Raw genomic sequence first — 17,309 nt, 5'->3', positions numbered from 1 at the left:
TATATACAGGGTCAGTAGCTATATACAGGGTCAGTAGCTATATACAGGGTCAGTAGTTATATACAGGGGCAGTAGTTATATACAGGGTCAGTAGCTATATACAGGGTCAGTAGCTATATACAGGGTCAGTAGCTATATACAGGGTCAGTAGTTATATACAGGGTCAGTAGCTATATACAGGGTCAGTAGCTATATACAGGGTCAGTAGCTATATACAGGGTCAGTAGTTATATACAGGGGCAGTAGTTATATACAGGGGCAGTAGCTATATGCAGGGTCTGTAGTTATATACAGGGTCAGTAGTTATATACAGGGTCAGTAGTTATATACAGGGTCAGTAGCTATATACAGGGTCAGTAGCTATATACAGGGTCAGTAGTTATATACAGGGGCAGTAGTTATATACAGGGTCAGTAGCTATATACAGGGTCAGTAGCTATATACAGGGTCAGTAGCTATATACAGGGTCAGTAGTTATATACAGGGTCAGTAGCTATATACAGGGTCAGTAGTTATATACATGGACAGTTCCAGGGTCAGTAGCTATATACAGGGTCAGTAGTTATAAACAGGGTCAGTAGTTATATACAGGGTCAGTAGCTATATGCAGGGTCTGTAGTTATATACAGGGTCAGTAGCTATATACAGGGTCAGTAGTTATATACAGGGGCAGTAGTTATATACAGGGTCAGTAGTTATATACAGGGGCAGTAGTTATATACAGGGTCAGTAGTTATATACAAGGTCAGTAGTTATATACCGGGTCAGTAGTTATATACAGGGTCAGTAGTTATATACAGGGTCAGTAGTTACATACAGGGTCAGTAGTTATATACAGGGTCAGTAGTTATATACAGGGTCAGTAGCTATGTACAGGGTCAGTAGTTATATACAGGGTCAGTTCCAGGGTCAGTAGCTATATACAGGGTCAGTAGCTATATACAGGGTCAGTTCCAAGGTCAGTAGCTATATACAGGGTCAGTAGTTATATACAGGGTCAGTAGTTATATACAGGGTCAGTAACTATATACAGGGTCTGTAGTTATATACAGGGTCAGTAACTATATACAGGGTCTGTAGTTATATACAGGGTCAGTAACTATATACAGGGTCAGTAGTTATATACAGGGTCAGTAGTTATATACAGGGTCAGTAACTATATACAGGGTCAGTAGCTATATACAGGGTCAGTAGTTATATACAGGGTCAGTAGTTATATACAGGGTCTGTAGTTATATACAGGGTCAGTAGCTATATACAGGGTCTGTAGTTATATACAGGGTCAGTAGCTATATACAGGGTCAGTAGTTATATACAGGGTCAGTAGCTATATACAGGGTCAGTAGCTATATACAGGGTCAGTAGCTATATACAGGGTCAGTAGTTATATACAGGGGCAGTAGTTATATACAGGGTCAGTAGCTATATGCAGGGTCTGTAGTTATATACAGGGTCAGTAGTTATATACAGGGTCAGTAGCTATATACAGGGTCAGTAGCTATATACAGGGTCAGTCAGTAGTTATATACAGGGGCAGTAGTTATATACAGGGTCAGTAGCTATATACAGGGTCAATAGCTATATACAGGGTCAGTAGCTATATACAGGGTCAGTAGTTATATACAGGGTCAGTAGCTATATACAGGGTCAGTAGTTATATACATGGACAGTTCCAGGGTCAGTAGCTATATACAGGGTCAGTAGTTATATACAGGGTCAGTAGTTATATACAGGGTCAGTAGCTATATGCAGGGTCTGTAGCTATATGCAGGGTCTGTAGTTATATACAGGGTCAGTAGCTATATACAGGGTCAGTAGTTATATACAGGGGCAGTAGTTATATACAGGGTCAGTAGCTATATACAGGGGCAGTAGTTATATACAGGGGCAGTAGTTATATACAGGGTCAGTAGCTATATACAGGGTCAGTAGCTATATACAGGGTCAGTTACAGGGTCAGTAGCTATATACAGGGTCTGTAGTTATATACAGGGTCAGTAGTTATATACAGGGTCAGTAGCTATATACAGGGTCAGTAGCTATATACAGGGTCAGTAGCTATATACAGGGTCAGTAGTTATATACAGGGGCAGTAGTTATATACAGGGTCAGTAGCTATATACAGGGTCAGTAGCTATATACAGGGTCAGTAGCTATATACAGGGTCAGTAGTTATATACAGGGTCAGTAGCTATATACAGGGTCAGTAGCTATATACAGGGTCAGTAGCTATATACAGGGTCAGTAGTTATATACAGGGGCAGTAGTTATATACAGGGGCAGTAGCTATATGCAGGGTCTGTAGTTATATACAGGGTCAGTAGTTATATACAGGGTCAGTAGCTATATACAGGGTCAGTAGCTATATACAGGGTCAGTAGTTATATACAGGGGCAGTAGTTATATACAGGGTCAGTAGCTATATACAGGGTCAGTAGCTATATACAGGGTCAGTAGCTATATACAGGGTCAGTAGTTATATACAGGGTCAGTAGCTATATACAGGGTCAGTAGTTATATACATGGACAGTTCCAGGGTCAGTAGCTATATACAGGGTCAGTAGTTATAAACAGGGTCAGTAGTTATATACAGGGTCAGTAGCTATATGCAGGGTCTGTAGTTATATACAGGGTCAGTAGCTATATACAGGGTCAGTAGTTATATACAGGGGCAGTAGTTATATACAGGGTCAGTAGTTATATACAGGGGCAGTAGTTATATACAGGGTCAGTAGTTATATACAGGGTCAGTAGTTATATACAAGGTCAGTAGTTATATACAAGGTCAGTAGTTATATACCGGGTCAGTAGTTATATACAGGGTCAGTAGTTATATACAGGGTCAGTAGTTACATACAGGGTCAGTAGTTACATACAGGGTCAGTAGTTATATACAGGGTCAGTAGTTATATACAGGGTCAGTAGCTATGTACAGGGTCAGTAGTTATATACAGGGTCAGTTCCAGGGTCAGTAGCTATATACAGGGTCAGTAGCTATATACAGGGTCAGTTCCAAGGTCAGTAGCTATATACAGGGTCAGTAGTTATATACAGGGTCAGTAGTTATATACAGGGTCAGTAACTATATACAGGGTCTGTAGTTATATACAGGGTCAGTAACTATATACAGGGTCTGTAGTTATATACAGGGTCAGTAACTATATACAGGGTCAGTAGTTATATACAGGGTCAGTAGTTATATACAGGGTCAGTAACTATATACAGGGTCAGTAACTATATACAGGGTCAGTAGCTATATACAGGGTCAGTAGTTATATACAGGGTCTGTAGTTATATACAGGGTCAGTAGCTATATACAGGGTCTGTAGTTATATACAGGGTCAGTAGCTATATACAGGGTCTGTAGTTATATACAGGGTCAGTAGCTATATACATGGTCTGTAGTTATATACATGGACAGTTCCAGGGTCAGTAGCTATATACAGGGTCAGTAGTTATATACAGGGTCAGTAGTTATATACAGGGTCAGTAGCTATATACAGGGTCAGTAGCTATATACAGGGTCAGTAGTTATATACAGGGACAGTTCCAGGGTCAGTAGTTATATACAGGGTCAGTAGTTATATACAGGGTCAGTAGTTATATACAGGGTCAGTCGTTATATACAGGGTCAGTCGTTATATACAGGGTCAGAAGTTATATACAGGGTCAGTAGCTATATACAGGGTCAGTGGCTATATACAGGGTCAGTAGCTATATACAGGGTCAGTAGCTATATACAGGGTCAGTAGTTATATACAGGGTCAGTAGCTATATACAGGGTCAGTAGCTATATACAGGGTCAGTTACAGGGTCAGGAGTTATATACAGGGTCAGGAGTTATATACAGGGTCAGTGGCTATATACAGGGTCAGTAGCTATATACAGGGTCAGTGGCTATATACAGGGTCAGTAGCTATATACAGGGTCAGTGGCTATATACAGGGTCAGTAGCTATATACAGGGTCAGTAGCTATATACAGGGTCAGTAGCTATATACAGGGTCAGTAGTTATATACAGGGGCAGTAGTTATATACAGGGTCAGTAGCTATATACAGGGTCAGTAGCTATATACAGGGTCAGTAGCTATATACAGGGTCAGTAGTTATATACATGGACAGTTCCAGGGTCAGTAGCTATATACAGGGTCAGTAGTTATATACAGGGTCAGTAGTTATATACAGGGTCAGTAGCTATATGCAGGGTCTGTAGTTATATACAGGGTCAGTAGCTATATACAGGGTCAGTAGTTATATACAGGGGCAGTAGTTATATACAGGGTCAGTAGCTATATACAGGGGCAGTAGTTATATACAGGGGCAGTAGTTATATACAGGGTCAGTAGCTATATACAGGGTCAGTAGCTATATACAGGGTCAGTTACAGGGTCAGTAGCTATATACAGGGTCTGTAGTTATATACAGGGTCAGTAGTTATATACAGGGTCAGTAGCTATATACAGGGTCAGTAGCTATATACAGGGTCAGTAGCTATATACAGGGTCAGTAGCTATATACAGGGTCAGTAGTTATATACAGGGGCAGTAGTTATATACAGGGTCAGTAGCTATATACAGGGTCAGTAGCTATATACAGGGTCAGTAGCTATATACAGGGTCAGTAGCTATATACAGGGTCAGTAGCTATATACAGGGTCGCTATATACAGGGTCAGTAGTTATATACAGGGTCAGTAGTTATATACAGGGTCAGTAGCTATATACAGGGTCAGTAGCTATATACAGGGTCAGTAGCTATATACAGGGTCAGTAGTTATATACAGGGGCAGTAGTTATATACAGGGTCAGTAGCTATATACAGGGTCAGTAGCTATATACAGGGTCAGTAGCTATATACAGGGTCAGTTACAGGGTCAGGAGTTATATACAGGGTCAGGAGTTATATACAGGGTCAGTGGCTATATACAGGGTCAGTAGCTATATACAGGGTCAGTGGCTATATACAGGGTCAGTAGCTATATACAGGGTCAGTGGCTATATACAGGGTCAGTAGCTATATACAGGGTCAGTAGCTATATACAGGGTCAGTAGCTATATACAGGGTCAGTAGCTATATACAGGGTCAGTAGTTATATACAGGGGCAGTAGTTATATACAGGGTCAGTAGCTATATACAGGGTCAGTAGTTATATACATGGACAGTTCCAGGGTCAGTAGCTATATACAGGGTCAGTAGTTATATACAGGGTCAGTAGTTATATACAGGGTCAGTAGCTATATGCAGGGTCTGTAGTTATATACAGGGTCAGTAGCTATATACAGGGTCAGTAGTTATATACAGGGACAGTAGCTATATACAGGGTCAGTAGTTATATACAGGGTCAGTAGTTATATACAGGGGCAGTAGTTATATACAGGGTCAGTAGCTATATACAGGGTCAGTAGTTATATACAGGGTCAGTAGTTATATACAGGGGCAGTAGCTATATACAGGGTCAGTAGCTATATACAGGGTCAGTAGCTATATACAGGGTCAGTAGCTATATACAGGGTCAGTAGCTATATACAGGGTCAGTAGCTATATACAGGGTCAGTAGCTATATACAGGGTCAGTAGTTATATACAGGGGCAGTAGTTATATACAGGGTCAGTAGCTATATGCAGGGTCTGTAGTTATATACAGGGTCAGTAGTTATATACAGGGTCAGTAGCTATATACAGGGTCAGTAGCTATATACAGGGTCAGTAGCTATATACAGGGTCAGTAGTTATATACAGGGGCAGTAGTTATATACAGGGTCAGTAGCTATATACAGGGTCAGTAGCTATATACAGGGTCAGTAGCTATATACAGGGTCAGTTACAGGGTCAGGAGTTATATACAGGGTCAGGAGTTATATACAGGGTCAGTGGCTATATACAGGGTCAGTAGCTATATACAGGGTCAGTGGCTATATACAGGGTCAGTAGCTATATACAGGGTCAGTGGCTATATACAGGGTCAGTAGCTATATACAGGGTCAGTAGCTATATACAGGGTCAGTAGCTATATACAGGGTCAGTAGCTATATACAGGGTCAGTAGTTATATACAGGGGCAGTAGTTATATACAGGGTCAGTAGCTATATACAGGGTCAGTAGTTATATACATGGACAGTTCCAGGGTCAGTAGCTATATACAGGGTCAGTAGTTATATACAGGGTCAGTAGTTATATACAGGGTCAGTAGCTATATGCAGGGTCTGTAGTTATATACAGGGTCAGTAGCTATATACAGGGTCAGTAGTTATATACAGGGGCAGTAGTTATATACAGGGTCAGTAGCTATATACAGGGGCAGTAGTTATATACAGGGGCAGTAGTTATATACAGGGTCAGTAGCTATATACAGGGTCAGTAGCTATATACAGGGTCAGTTACAGGGTCAGTAGCTATATACAGGGTCTGTAGTTATATACAGGGTCAGTAGTTATATACAGGGTCAGTAGCTATATACAGGGTCAGTAGCTATATACAGGGTCAGTAGCTATATACAGGGTCAGTAGTTATATACAGGGGCAGTAGTTATATACAGGGTCAGTAGCTATATACAGGGTCAGTAGCTATATACAGGGTCAGTAGCTATATACAGGGTCAGTAGTTATATACAGGGTCAGTAGCTATATACAGGGTCAGTAGCTATATACAGGGTCAGTAGCTATATACAGGGTCAGTAGTTATATACAGGGGCAGTAGTTATATACAGGGTCAGTAGCTATATGCAGGGTCTGTAGTTATATACAGGGTCAGTAGTTATATACAGGGTCAGTAGCTATATACAGGGTCAGTAGCTATATACAGGGTCAGTAGCTATATACAGGGTCAGTAGCTATATACAGGGTCAGTAGCTATATACAGGGTCAGTAGCTATATACAGGGTCAGTAGTTATATACAGGGGCAGTAGTTATATACAGGGTCAGTAGCTATATACAGGGTCAGTAGCTATATACAGGGTCAGTAGCTATATACAGGGTCAGTAGTTATATACAGGGTCAGTAGCTATATACAGGGTCAGTAGTTATATACATGGACAGTTCCAGGGTCAGTAGCTATATACAGGGTCAGTAGTTATATACAGGGTCAGTAGCAATATGCAGGGTCTGTAGTTATATACAGGGTCAGTAGCTATATACAGGGTCAGTAGTTATATACAGGGGCAGTAGTTATATACAGGGTCAGTAGTTATATACAGGGTCAGTAGTTATATACAGGGTCAGTAGTTATATACAGGGTCAGTAGTTATATACAAGGTCAGTAGTTATATACCGGGTCAGTAGTTATATACAGGGTCAGTAGTTATATACAGGGTCAGTAGTTATATACAGGGTCAGTAGTTACATACAGGGTCAGTAGTTACATACAGGGTCAGTAGTTATATACAGGGTCAGTAGTTATATACAGGGTCAGTAGCTATGTACAGGGTCAGTAGTTATATACAGGGTCAGTTCCAGGGTCAGTAGCTATATACAGGGTCAGTAGCTATATACAGGGTCAGTTCCAAGGTCAGTAGCTATATACAGGGTCAGTAGTTATATACAGGGTCAGTAGTTATATACAGGGTCAGTAACTATATACAGGGTCTGTAGTTATATACAGGGTCAGTAACTATATACAGGGTCTGTAGTTATATACAGGGTCAGTAACTATATACAGGGTCAGTAGTTATATACAGGGTCAGTAGTTATATACAGGGTCAGTAACTATATACAGGGTCAGTAGCTATATACAGGGTCAGTAGTTATATACAGGGTCAGTAGTTATATACAGGGTCTGTAGTTATATACAGGGTCAGTAGCTATATACAGGGTCTGTAGTTATATACAGGGTCAGTAGCTATATACAGGGTCTGTAGTTATATACATGGACAGTTCCAGGGTCAGTAGCTATATACAGGGTCAGTAGTTATATACAGGGTCAGTAGTTATATACAGGGTCAGTAGCTATATACAGGGTCAGTAGCTATATACAGGGTCAGTAGTTATATACAGGGACAGTTCCAGGGTCAGTAGTTATATACAGGGTCAGTAGTTATATACAGGGTCAGTAGTTATATACAGGGTCAGTCGTTATATACAGGGTCAGTCGTTATATACAGGGTCAGAAGTTATATACAGGGTCAGTAGCTATATACAGGGTCAGTGGCTATATACAGGGTCAGTAGCTATATACAGGGTCAGTAGCTATATACAGGGTCAGTAGTTATATACAGGGTCAGTAGCTATATACAGGGTCAGTAGCTATATACAGGGTCAGTTACAGGGTCAGGAGTTATATACAGGGTCAGGAGTTATATACAGGGTCAGTGGCTATATACAGGGTCAGTAGCTATATACAGGGTCAGTGGCTATATACAGGGTCAGTAGCTATATACAGGGTCAGTGGCTATATACAGGGTCAGTAGCTATATACAGGGTCAGTAGCTATATACAGGGTCAGTAGCTATATACAGGGTCAGTAGTTATATACAGGGTCAGTAGCTATATACAGGGTCAGTAGCTATATACAGGGTCAGTAGCTATATACAGGGTCAGTAGTTATATACATGGACAGTTCCAGGGTCAGTAGCTATATACAGGGTCAGTAGTTATATACAGGGTCAGTAGTTATATACAGGGTCAGTAGCTATATGCAGGGTCTGTAGTTATATACAGGGTCAGTAGCTATATACAGGGTCAGTAGTTATATACAGGGGCAGTAGTTATATACAGGGTCAGTAGCTATATACAGGGGCAGTAGTTATATACAGGGGCAGTAGTTATATACAGGGTCAGTAGCTATATACAGGGTCAGTAGCTATATACAGGGTCAGTTACAGGGTCAGTAGCTATATACAGGGTCTGTAGTTATATACAGGGTCAGTAGTTATATACAGGGTCAGTAGCTATATACAGGGTCAGTAGCTATATACAGGGTCAGTAGTTATATACAGGGGCAGTAGTTATATACAGGGTCAGTAGCTATATACAGGGTCAGTAGCTATATACAGGGTCAGTAGCTATATACAGGGTCAGTAGTTATATACAGGGTCAGTAGCTATATACAGGGTCAGTAGCTATATACAGGGTCAGTAGCTATATACAGGGTCAGTAGTTATATACAGGGGCAGTAGTTATATACAGGGTCAGTAGCTATATGCAGGGTCTGTAGTTATATACAGGGTCAGTAGTTATATACAGGGTCAGTAGCTATATACAGGGTCAGTAGCTATATACAGGGTCAGTAGCTATATACAGGGTCAGTAGTTATATACAGGGGCAGTAGTTATATACAGGGTCAGTAGCTATATACAGGGTCAGTAGCTATATACAGGGTCAGTAGCTATATACAGGGTCAGTAGTTATATACAGGGTCAGTAGCTATATACAGGGTCAGTAGTTATATACATGGACAGTTCCAGGGTCAGTAGCTATATACAGGGTCAGTAGTTATAAACAGGGTCAGTAGTTATATACAGGGTCAGTAGCTATATGCAGGGTCTGTAGTTATATACAGGGTCAGTAGCTATATACAGGGTCAGTAGTTATATACAGGGGCAGTAGTTATATACAGGGTCAGTAGTTATATACAGGGTCAGTAGTTATATACAGGGTCAGTAGTTATATACAGGGTCAGTAGTTACATACAGGGTCAGTAGTTACATACAGGGTCAGTAGTTATATACAGGGTCAGTAGTTATATACAGGGACAGTAGTTATATACAGGGTCAGTAGTTATATACAGGGTCAGTAGTTATATACAGGGTCAGTAGCTATATACAGGGTCAGTAGTTATATACAGGGTCAGTAGCTATGTACAGGGTCAGTAGTTATATACAGGGTCAGTTCCAGGGTCAGTAGCTATATACAGGGTCAGTAGCTATATACAGGGTCAGTTCCAAGGTCAGTAGCTATATACAGGGTCAGTAGTTATATACAGGGTCAGTAGTTATATACAGGGTCAGTAACTATATACAGGGTCTGTAGTTATATACAGGGTCAGTAACTATATACAGGGTCTGTAGTTATATACAGGGTCAGTAACTATATACAGGGTCAGTAGTTATATACAGGGTCAGTAGTTATATACAGGGTCAGTAACTATATACAGGGTCAGTAGCTATATACAGGGTCAGTAGTTATATACAGGGTCAGTAGTTATATACAGGGTCTGTAGTTATATACAGGGTCAGTAGCTATATACAGGGTCTGTAGTTATATACAGGGTCAGTAGCTATATACAGGGTCTGTAGTTATATACATGGACAGTTCCAGGGTCAGTAGCTATATACAGGGTCAGTAGTTATATACAGGGTCAGTAGTTATATACAGGGTCAGTAGCTATATACAGGGTCAGTAGCTATATACAGGGTCAGTAGTTATATACAGGGACAGTTCCAGGGTCAGTAGTTATATACAGGGTCAGTAGTTATATACAGGGTCAGTAGTTATATACAGGGTCAGTCGTTATATACAGGGTCAGTCGTTATATACAGGGTCAGAAGTTATATACAGGGTCAGTAGCTATATACAGGGTCAGTGGCTATATACAGGGTCAGTAGCTATATACAGGGTCAGTAGCTATATACAGGGTCAGTAGTTATATACAGGGTCAGTAGCTATATACAGGGTCAGTAGCTATATACAGGGTCAGTTACAGGGTCAGGAGTTATATACAGGGTCAGGAGTTATATACAGGGTCAGTGGCTATATACAGGGTCAGTAGCTATATACAGGGTCAGTGGCTATATACAGGGTCAGTAGCTATATACAGGGTCAGTGGCTATATACAGGGTCAGTAGCTATATACAGGGTCAGTAGCTATATACAGGGTCAGTAGCTATATACAGGGTCAGTAGCTATATACAGGGTCAGTAGTTATATACAGGGTCAGTAGCTATATACAGGGTCAGTAGCTATATACAGGGTCAGTAGCTATATACAGGGTCAGTAGCTATATACAGGGTCAGTAGTTATATACAGGGACAGTTCCAGGGTCAGTAGCTATATACAGGGTCAGTAGTTATATACAGGGTCAGTAGCTATATACAGGGTCAGTAGTTATATACAGGGTCAGTAGTTATATACAGGGTCAGTAGTTATATACAGGGTCAGTAGTTATATACAGGGTCAGTAGTTATATACAGGGACAGTAGCTATATACAGGGTCAGTAGCTATATACAGGGTCAGTAGTTATATACAGGGTCAGTAGTTATATACATGGACAGTAGCTATATACAGGGACAGTAGCTATATACAGGGACAGTTCCAGGGTCAGTAGCTATATACAGGGTCAGCTCTAACCAGAATAGAAAGAGGAGTGGGAGGCTCCGGTGCACAACTGAGAAAGAGGACAAGTACAATAGTGTCTAGTTTGAGAAACAGACGCCTCACAAGTCCTCAACTGGCAGCTTCATTAAATATCAAAAATAGTCCACCACCCAAAGGACATCCAGCCAACTTGACACAACTGTGGGAAGCATTGGAGTCGACATGAGACCAGCATCCCTGTGAAACGCTTTCTACACCTTGTGGAGTCCATGTCCTAACGATTTGAGCCTGTTCTGAGGGCAAAAGGGGGCTGCAACTCAATATTAGGAAGGTGTTCCTAATGTTTTGTCCACCTTAGTGTATACTCAGTGTAGATTTAATTAGATACGACAAAATAATTCTATATCTTAAATTTAGGATGACAGTAAATGAAGCAAACGCACAGATATTTTCAATACTCACACATATTTCTCACTAGTTAAACCATTGATATATCTATTTATTTTTAATTGCTCCTAAGCCAGTCGATACGGACCCAGCCCTTGATCCTGACTCCGTTTTTGTACGGTTAAGTTTCGGTAAAAGCCCCCAAACGCTCGGTCTGAACATTAACACGCATCGCTTGCGCTACGGTTTTGGAAGCATAAACACCTTATCTTTCATATCACCCAGATGTAAAAAAATTATTAAATGAGGTCAAATTGATACACACCTTTATATATGGGTTAGCTGCCCGAAGTCACGAAAACGATGCGCCTGTTTTTAAAATGGGGCAGAAGTCTGAGTTTTTGTGAGTCTGGACCGGCCAGATGGCTTCCAACGATGACTAGAAACTGCCATGTGGAGAATCGTAAGCGACTCGTTTCATCTTGTTCTCGATACCACGTCTTGTTTGAGGTGTTTTGACTCATTTCATTTCAACGCTAATATGGCAACAACAACAACAAAAAATACACTAGCGAGCTAACTAACCAACTGTAACAATGTATTTGAGAGACAACAAGTGGTCATTTTGCAAATGTATTTATGTTTTCAATAGACATTTGGAGACGCAATATAGTTTACATGTTGTCAACAATCTAAGCAAAACCCCTTCCGTTCTGCATGATTCGGTCTTGTTGCTAAACAAACCAGGGTTATAGTGTTCCCACATGCCATATCACTTGTTTTTACAGAAGACAGAAAGACAAGACATACGTCACCACCTGTGCTAACTTGCTATCTAAAAAATAACATTTAAAAATGAAGCACATTTTTGTGCAGTTTTCATGTGTTGCTCGCCATGCTGTGTGTTCATGTGTTGCTCGCCGTGCTGTGTGTTCATGTGTTGCTCGCCATGCTGTGTGTTCATGTGTTGCTCACCATGCTGTGTTTTCATGTTTTCATGTGTTGCTCGCAATGCTATGTGTTCGTGTGTTGCTCGCCATGCTGTGTTTTCGTGTGTTGCTCGCCATGCTGTGTTTTCATGTGTTGCTCGCCATGCTGTGTTTTCATGTGTTGCTCGCCATGCTGTGTGTTCATGTGTTGCTCGCCGTGCTGTGTGTTCATGTGTTGCTCGCCGTGCTGTGTGTTCATGTGTTGCTCGCCGTGCTGTGTGTTCATGTGTTGCTCACCATGCTGTGTTTTCATGTTTTCATGTGTTGCTCGCAATGCTATGTGTTCGTGTGTTGCTCGCCATGCTGTGTTTTCGTGTGTTGCTCGCCATGCTGTGTTTTCATGTGTTGCTCGCATGCTGTGTTTTCATGTGTTGCTCGCCATGCTGTGTTTTCATGTGTTGCTCGCAATGCTGTGTTTTCATGTGTTGCTCGCCATGCTGTGTTTTCATGTGTTGCTCGCCATGCTGTGTGTTCATGTGTTGCTCGCCGTGCTGTGTGTTCATGTGTTGCTCACCATGCTGTGTTTTCATGTTTTCATGTGTTGCTCGCAATGCTATGTGTTCGTGTGTTGCTCGCCATGCTGTGTTTTCGTGTGTTGCTCGCCATGCTGTGTTTTCATGTGTTGCTCGCCATGCTGTGTTTTCATGTGTTGCTCGCCATGCTGTGTTTTCATGTGTTGCTCGCCATGCTGTGTTTTCATGTGTTGCTCGCCATGCTGTGTGTTCATGTGTTGCTCGCAATGCTGTGTGTTCATGTGTTGCTCGCCGTGCTGTGTTTTCATGTGTTGCTCGCCATGCTGTGTTTTCATGTGCTTCTCGCCATGCTGTGTGTTCATGTGTTGCTCGCCATGCTGTGTTTTCATGTGTTGCTCGCCATGCTGTGTTTTCATGTGTTGCTCGCCATGCTGTGTTTTCATGTGTTGCTCGCCATGCTGTGTTTTCATGTGTTGCTCGCCATGCTGTGTTCATGTGTTGCTCGCCATGCTGCGTGTTAATGTGTTGCTCGTCGTCTTAGGTCTCTATGTTGTCGTCCTAGGTCTCTATGTTGTCGTCTTAGGTCTCTATGTCGTGTTGTCTCTCTTGTCGTGATATTTAAAAATGTATTTTTCTATCCCCAGTCCCCGCAGGAGGCCTTTTGCCTTCTGGTAGGCCGTCATTGTAAATAAGAAATTGTTCTTAACTGACTTGTCTAGTTAATTTAAAGGTTAAATATGATATATTTTTTTTATGTAAATATGTAGCATGCTCGGAACACCGGTGTGTAGCTGGAGAGGAAGTGTAGTTGGTAAACTGGAGGCTCACACAGCTTGTGGATCTGTGCAACACTGCTACAGTACGTCTATATCGCTGATATGAAAGATAAGGGGCCTAATGTTATATCAGCATATGTTTTGAAAACCGGTTTGAAAGCGATGATTGTCTTTTTACCATTTCGAGAAACGTCAGCGTCGGGAAATTGTAGTTCACACGTAGCCATCAGTGTGCGAATGGGGCGGCAGCGTAGCCTAGTGGTTGGAGCGTTGGACTAGTAACCGAGAGGCTGCTAGATCAAATCCCTGAGATGACAAGGTACAAAATATGTTGTTCTGCCCCCTGAACAAGGCCGTTAACCCACTGTTCCTAGGTCGTCATTGAAAATAAGAATTTGTTCTTAACCGACTAAATAAAGGTAAAATAAACAAGTATTTAAAATAAATAAATAATGTAATATCTGAAACTCTACATATGGAGAAGAACGGTTTTCAAGATAATACCGACCCTTACGCTTGTTTACACGCTGAGAAGCCGGCGCTAGACATGGGTCAGGAAAACGTACCTCAATGCATGCCACCATACTCCAAATTTGATCCACACTGTTCCATTGAGAAGATTGAAATACTGCGAGTTTTTTTTCTCCAGAAAACGACCCTTTTCGTTCTCATGCTCGCTAACAGTAGCCACCTCAGCCATTTTGGAATGGCACTGGTCAGCCAATCAGCTCATGACACTGCCACTCCCATCCCTGCATGTTCTTCGACCCATATCTAAAACGCCCGCCACTATGGTTTCTTAATGTAACCTTGATTGCGTTCCAACCCCAGTGCAAGCCCAGTGTAAACAAGTGTAAAAGGCACGGCCAGAATGAACTCCCCCAAGCACAATTTAACCAGGCGCTCTATAGTAGGGGCGTCCATAGAGGAGGTCTGTGCATCACCCTCCTCTAAAGTGACGCGACGCGACATATTGTATAAGAAATATCAATGTCATGTCGTTTTGTTCTCGGATTTAAAATCATTCGGTACATTGTCTCGGTGTTTTGAAAATACTTACTTTTGAGCGTGTGATATCATCTTTGTTGCCAGGGCCATCTGTAAGGGCGATGAATACAGTGTGGTGATGAGGATGACACAGGACTGTAAAAGTTACTCCAGCATGCAGCTGGGACAATGCTCTCTTCATCTGACTAGCAAGCCATGTCCTAGTTAAACAGTGATATCTTACAGGAGAACTAACTATAACACTTTTACTAGGGGTGTTGTTTTAAAGAAATCTTTATATTTTAAAAAAAATGTTGGCTCATGAATCAATGTAAATGACACAATATTCTTCAGTAACATGAAGCTACCATCACTTCTCAGGCTAGTTAGTTAGCCCGCAATGCTACCCACAATGACTGGTGTAGCTAGTTAACATTTACTGTAAAGGTCACACAAGCTGACACGTCAGGTTTTATTCCGTGATATTTCAACCAGAGTTGTAGCGATAGTCGATGTATCTTTTTTTTTTTTGTTAAGTGTATTGACAGCTGTCATTGTTTTCAGACTCACCCGGTTCTCCACAGTCTGCCATGTTTCCGATAGTTTCAGCAGGAAATACACGTCTGAATTAGTGCGGAGGAAATAGACAGCGCCCTCTTGCGGTTGAAGTTAACGGGTTTCACAAGCAACTACAAATGAGGTATTTGTTGACGGCATTTTCATTCTTTTTTATAAACTGTCACTCATCGGACTTCCCCGTATTCATGGTTCTCATAGACAGTAGTGTAAAGTACTTTAAATCAAGTTGTAGAAACATCTCAAGGATGATCAATGGAAACAGGATGCACCTGAGCTCAATTTCGAATCACATATCAAAGGGTCTGAATACTTATGTAAATAAGTTATTTCTGTTTTTATTTGTAATAAATGTACAAAAAAAACAACCTGTTTTTGCTTTGTCATTATGGGGTATTGTGATGTCATTATGGGGTATTGTAATGTCATTATGGGGTATTGTGATGTCACTATGGGGTATTGTGTGTAGATTGCTGAGGATTTTATTTTATTTTATACATTTTAGAATAAGGCTGTAACGTTACAAAATGTGGAAAAAGTCAAGGGGTCTGAATACTTTCCCAAAGGCGCTGTGTGTGTGTGTGTGTGTGTATATATATATATATATATATATATATATATACAAACATAAAGATTTACAAAAAATATTTATGGGTGATTGGAAATGATGCAGACAATTACATCTATCTGTAATATTAAATCTGATCTACCCCCTAAAATAAAAAATAAACTCCAATGTTATCATTACTAGCAGCATTAGAGTTAAATTGTTAGGACCTACGTTAGCTATGTTGAAATGGGAGATAAACAATTTGTATTTTGAATGTTTGTGATGTTGGTTATTTCTGTTGTATTAGATGTGTAAAATGTAAAACAATGAAGGATGTGAAAAACAGTAATTACACAAATGTATAATGATCTTATTTTAGACCTACGAGTAGTGTTCAAAGAGTTACTGATATTATTACTAGTTATAATTAATTATAATTACCAATGTGGAACTCAAACTTCATGTAGTTTGTTAGCTTAGGGGCAACTTCTATTAATTCCCAATTCCTACTTGGTATTACCAGCATCCATTTGTAAATATAGCTTAAATTTAGATAAGCTATAGAGATATAGTATGATAAATGTTTATAAATATATAAAACCCTACTAAATGTGTTTAGTAATTTAATAAAAGGCAGTATACTGTAGCTATCTATCTATGACCAAAAGGAGTCCCCTTCATATTTCTAGATTTTATTTTCATATCACGACAACTTAATGCAAACATCAGAGATAAAAGCACAATCACATCTTTTAATTCTTTATTTTTCAAGCACAACAATAAACAAGACCGAAACATACAGTATGAAAAGGGAATCCATAGTGTACAAAATGTTGTCCATTTTACACCTGATTTATGGAGACACAAAAACACATTAACACCTGATTTATGGAGACACAAAAACACATTAACACCTGATTTATGGAGACACAAAAACACAATGACACCTGATTTATGGAGACACAAAAACACAATGACACCTGATTTATGGAGACACAAAAACACATTAACACCTGATTTATGGAGACACAAAAACACATTGACACCTGATTTATGAAGACACAAAAACACATTAACACCTGATTTATGGAGACACAAAAACACAATGACACCTGATTTATGGAGACACAAAAACACATTAACACCTGATTTATGGAGACACAAAAACACAATGACACCTGATTTATGGAGACACAAAAACACATTAACAACTGATTTATGGAGACACAAAAACATGCAGCAGTAGGGCTACACTGTCTTTCGTTCCCGCTGCGGGTGTCTGTCTGTCTGCTGACTGAGTTCACGACGCAGTAGCTGGTTGAAGG

The 17,309-nt window shown here is 40.5% G+C and overlaps 1 protein-coding gene and 1 long non-coding RNA gene across 6 annotated transcripts in view; both read right to left on the bottom strand.

Annotated features, from left to right (window-relative positions):
• eif2b4 (eukaryotic translation initiation factor 2B subunit delta) overlaps positions 1 to 15,508 on the bottom strand; it is a 38,086-nt gene extending 22,578 nt beyond the window's left edge. The window contains exons 1-2 of the mRNA XM_036976381.2: positions 15,429 to 15,508; positions 14,932 to 14,969 (exon numbers count right to left, since the gene is read on the bottom strand). Coding sequence (XP_036832276.2) covers positions 14,932 to 14,969; positions 15,429 to 15,450 — 60 coding nt within the window. The 5' untranslated portion in view covers positions 15,451 to 15,508. The remainder of the gene's footprint in view (positions 1 to 14,931; positions 14,970 to 15,428) is intronic.
• A 1,219-nt stretch (positions 15,509 to 16,727) lies between these two features.
• Positions 16,728 to 17,309, bottom strand: part of LOC118964483 (uncharacterized) — a 9,088-nt gene continuing 8,506 nt past the window's right edge. For 4 of the 5 annotated variants that reach the window (XR_016495651.1, XR_016495652.1, XR_005051549.2 and 1 more), the window contains exon 3: positions 16,728 to 17,309. This exon is cut by the window's right edge. This is a non-coding gene — a long non-coding RNA (uncharacterized LOC118964483). The other variant, XR_005051550.2, reaches the window with a different exon arrangement.

This window comes from Oncorhynchus mykiss, chromosome 4 (genome assembly GCF_057628025.1).
Source record: "Oncorhynchus mykiss isolate SJ-2025 chromosome 4, ASM5762802v1, whole genome shotgun sequence".
NCBI classification, from domain to species: Eukaryota; Metazoa; Chordata; class Actinopteri; order Salmoniformes; family Salmonidae; genus Oncorhynchus; species Oncorhynchus mykiss.
Note: the sequence above shows the minus strand (reverse complement) of the source record. Positions and strands in the feature narration are given on the sequence as shown.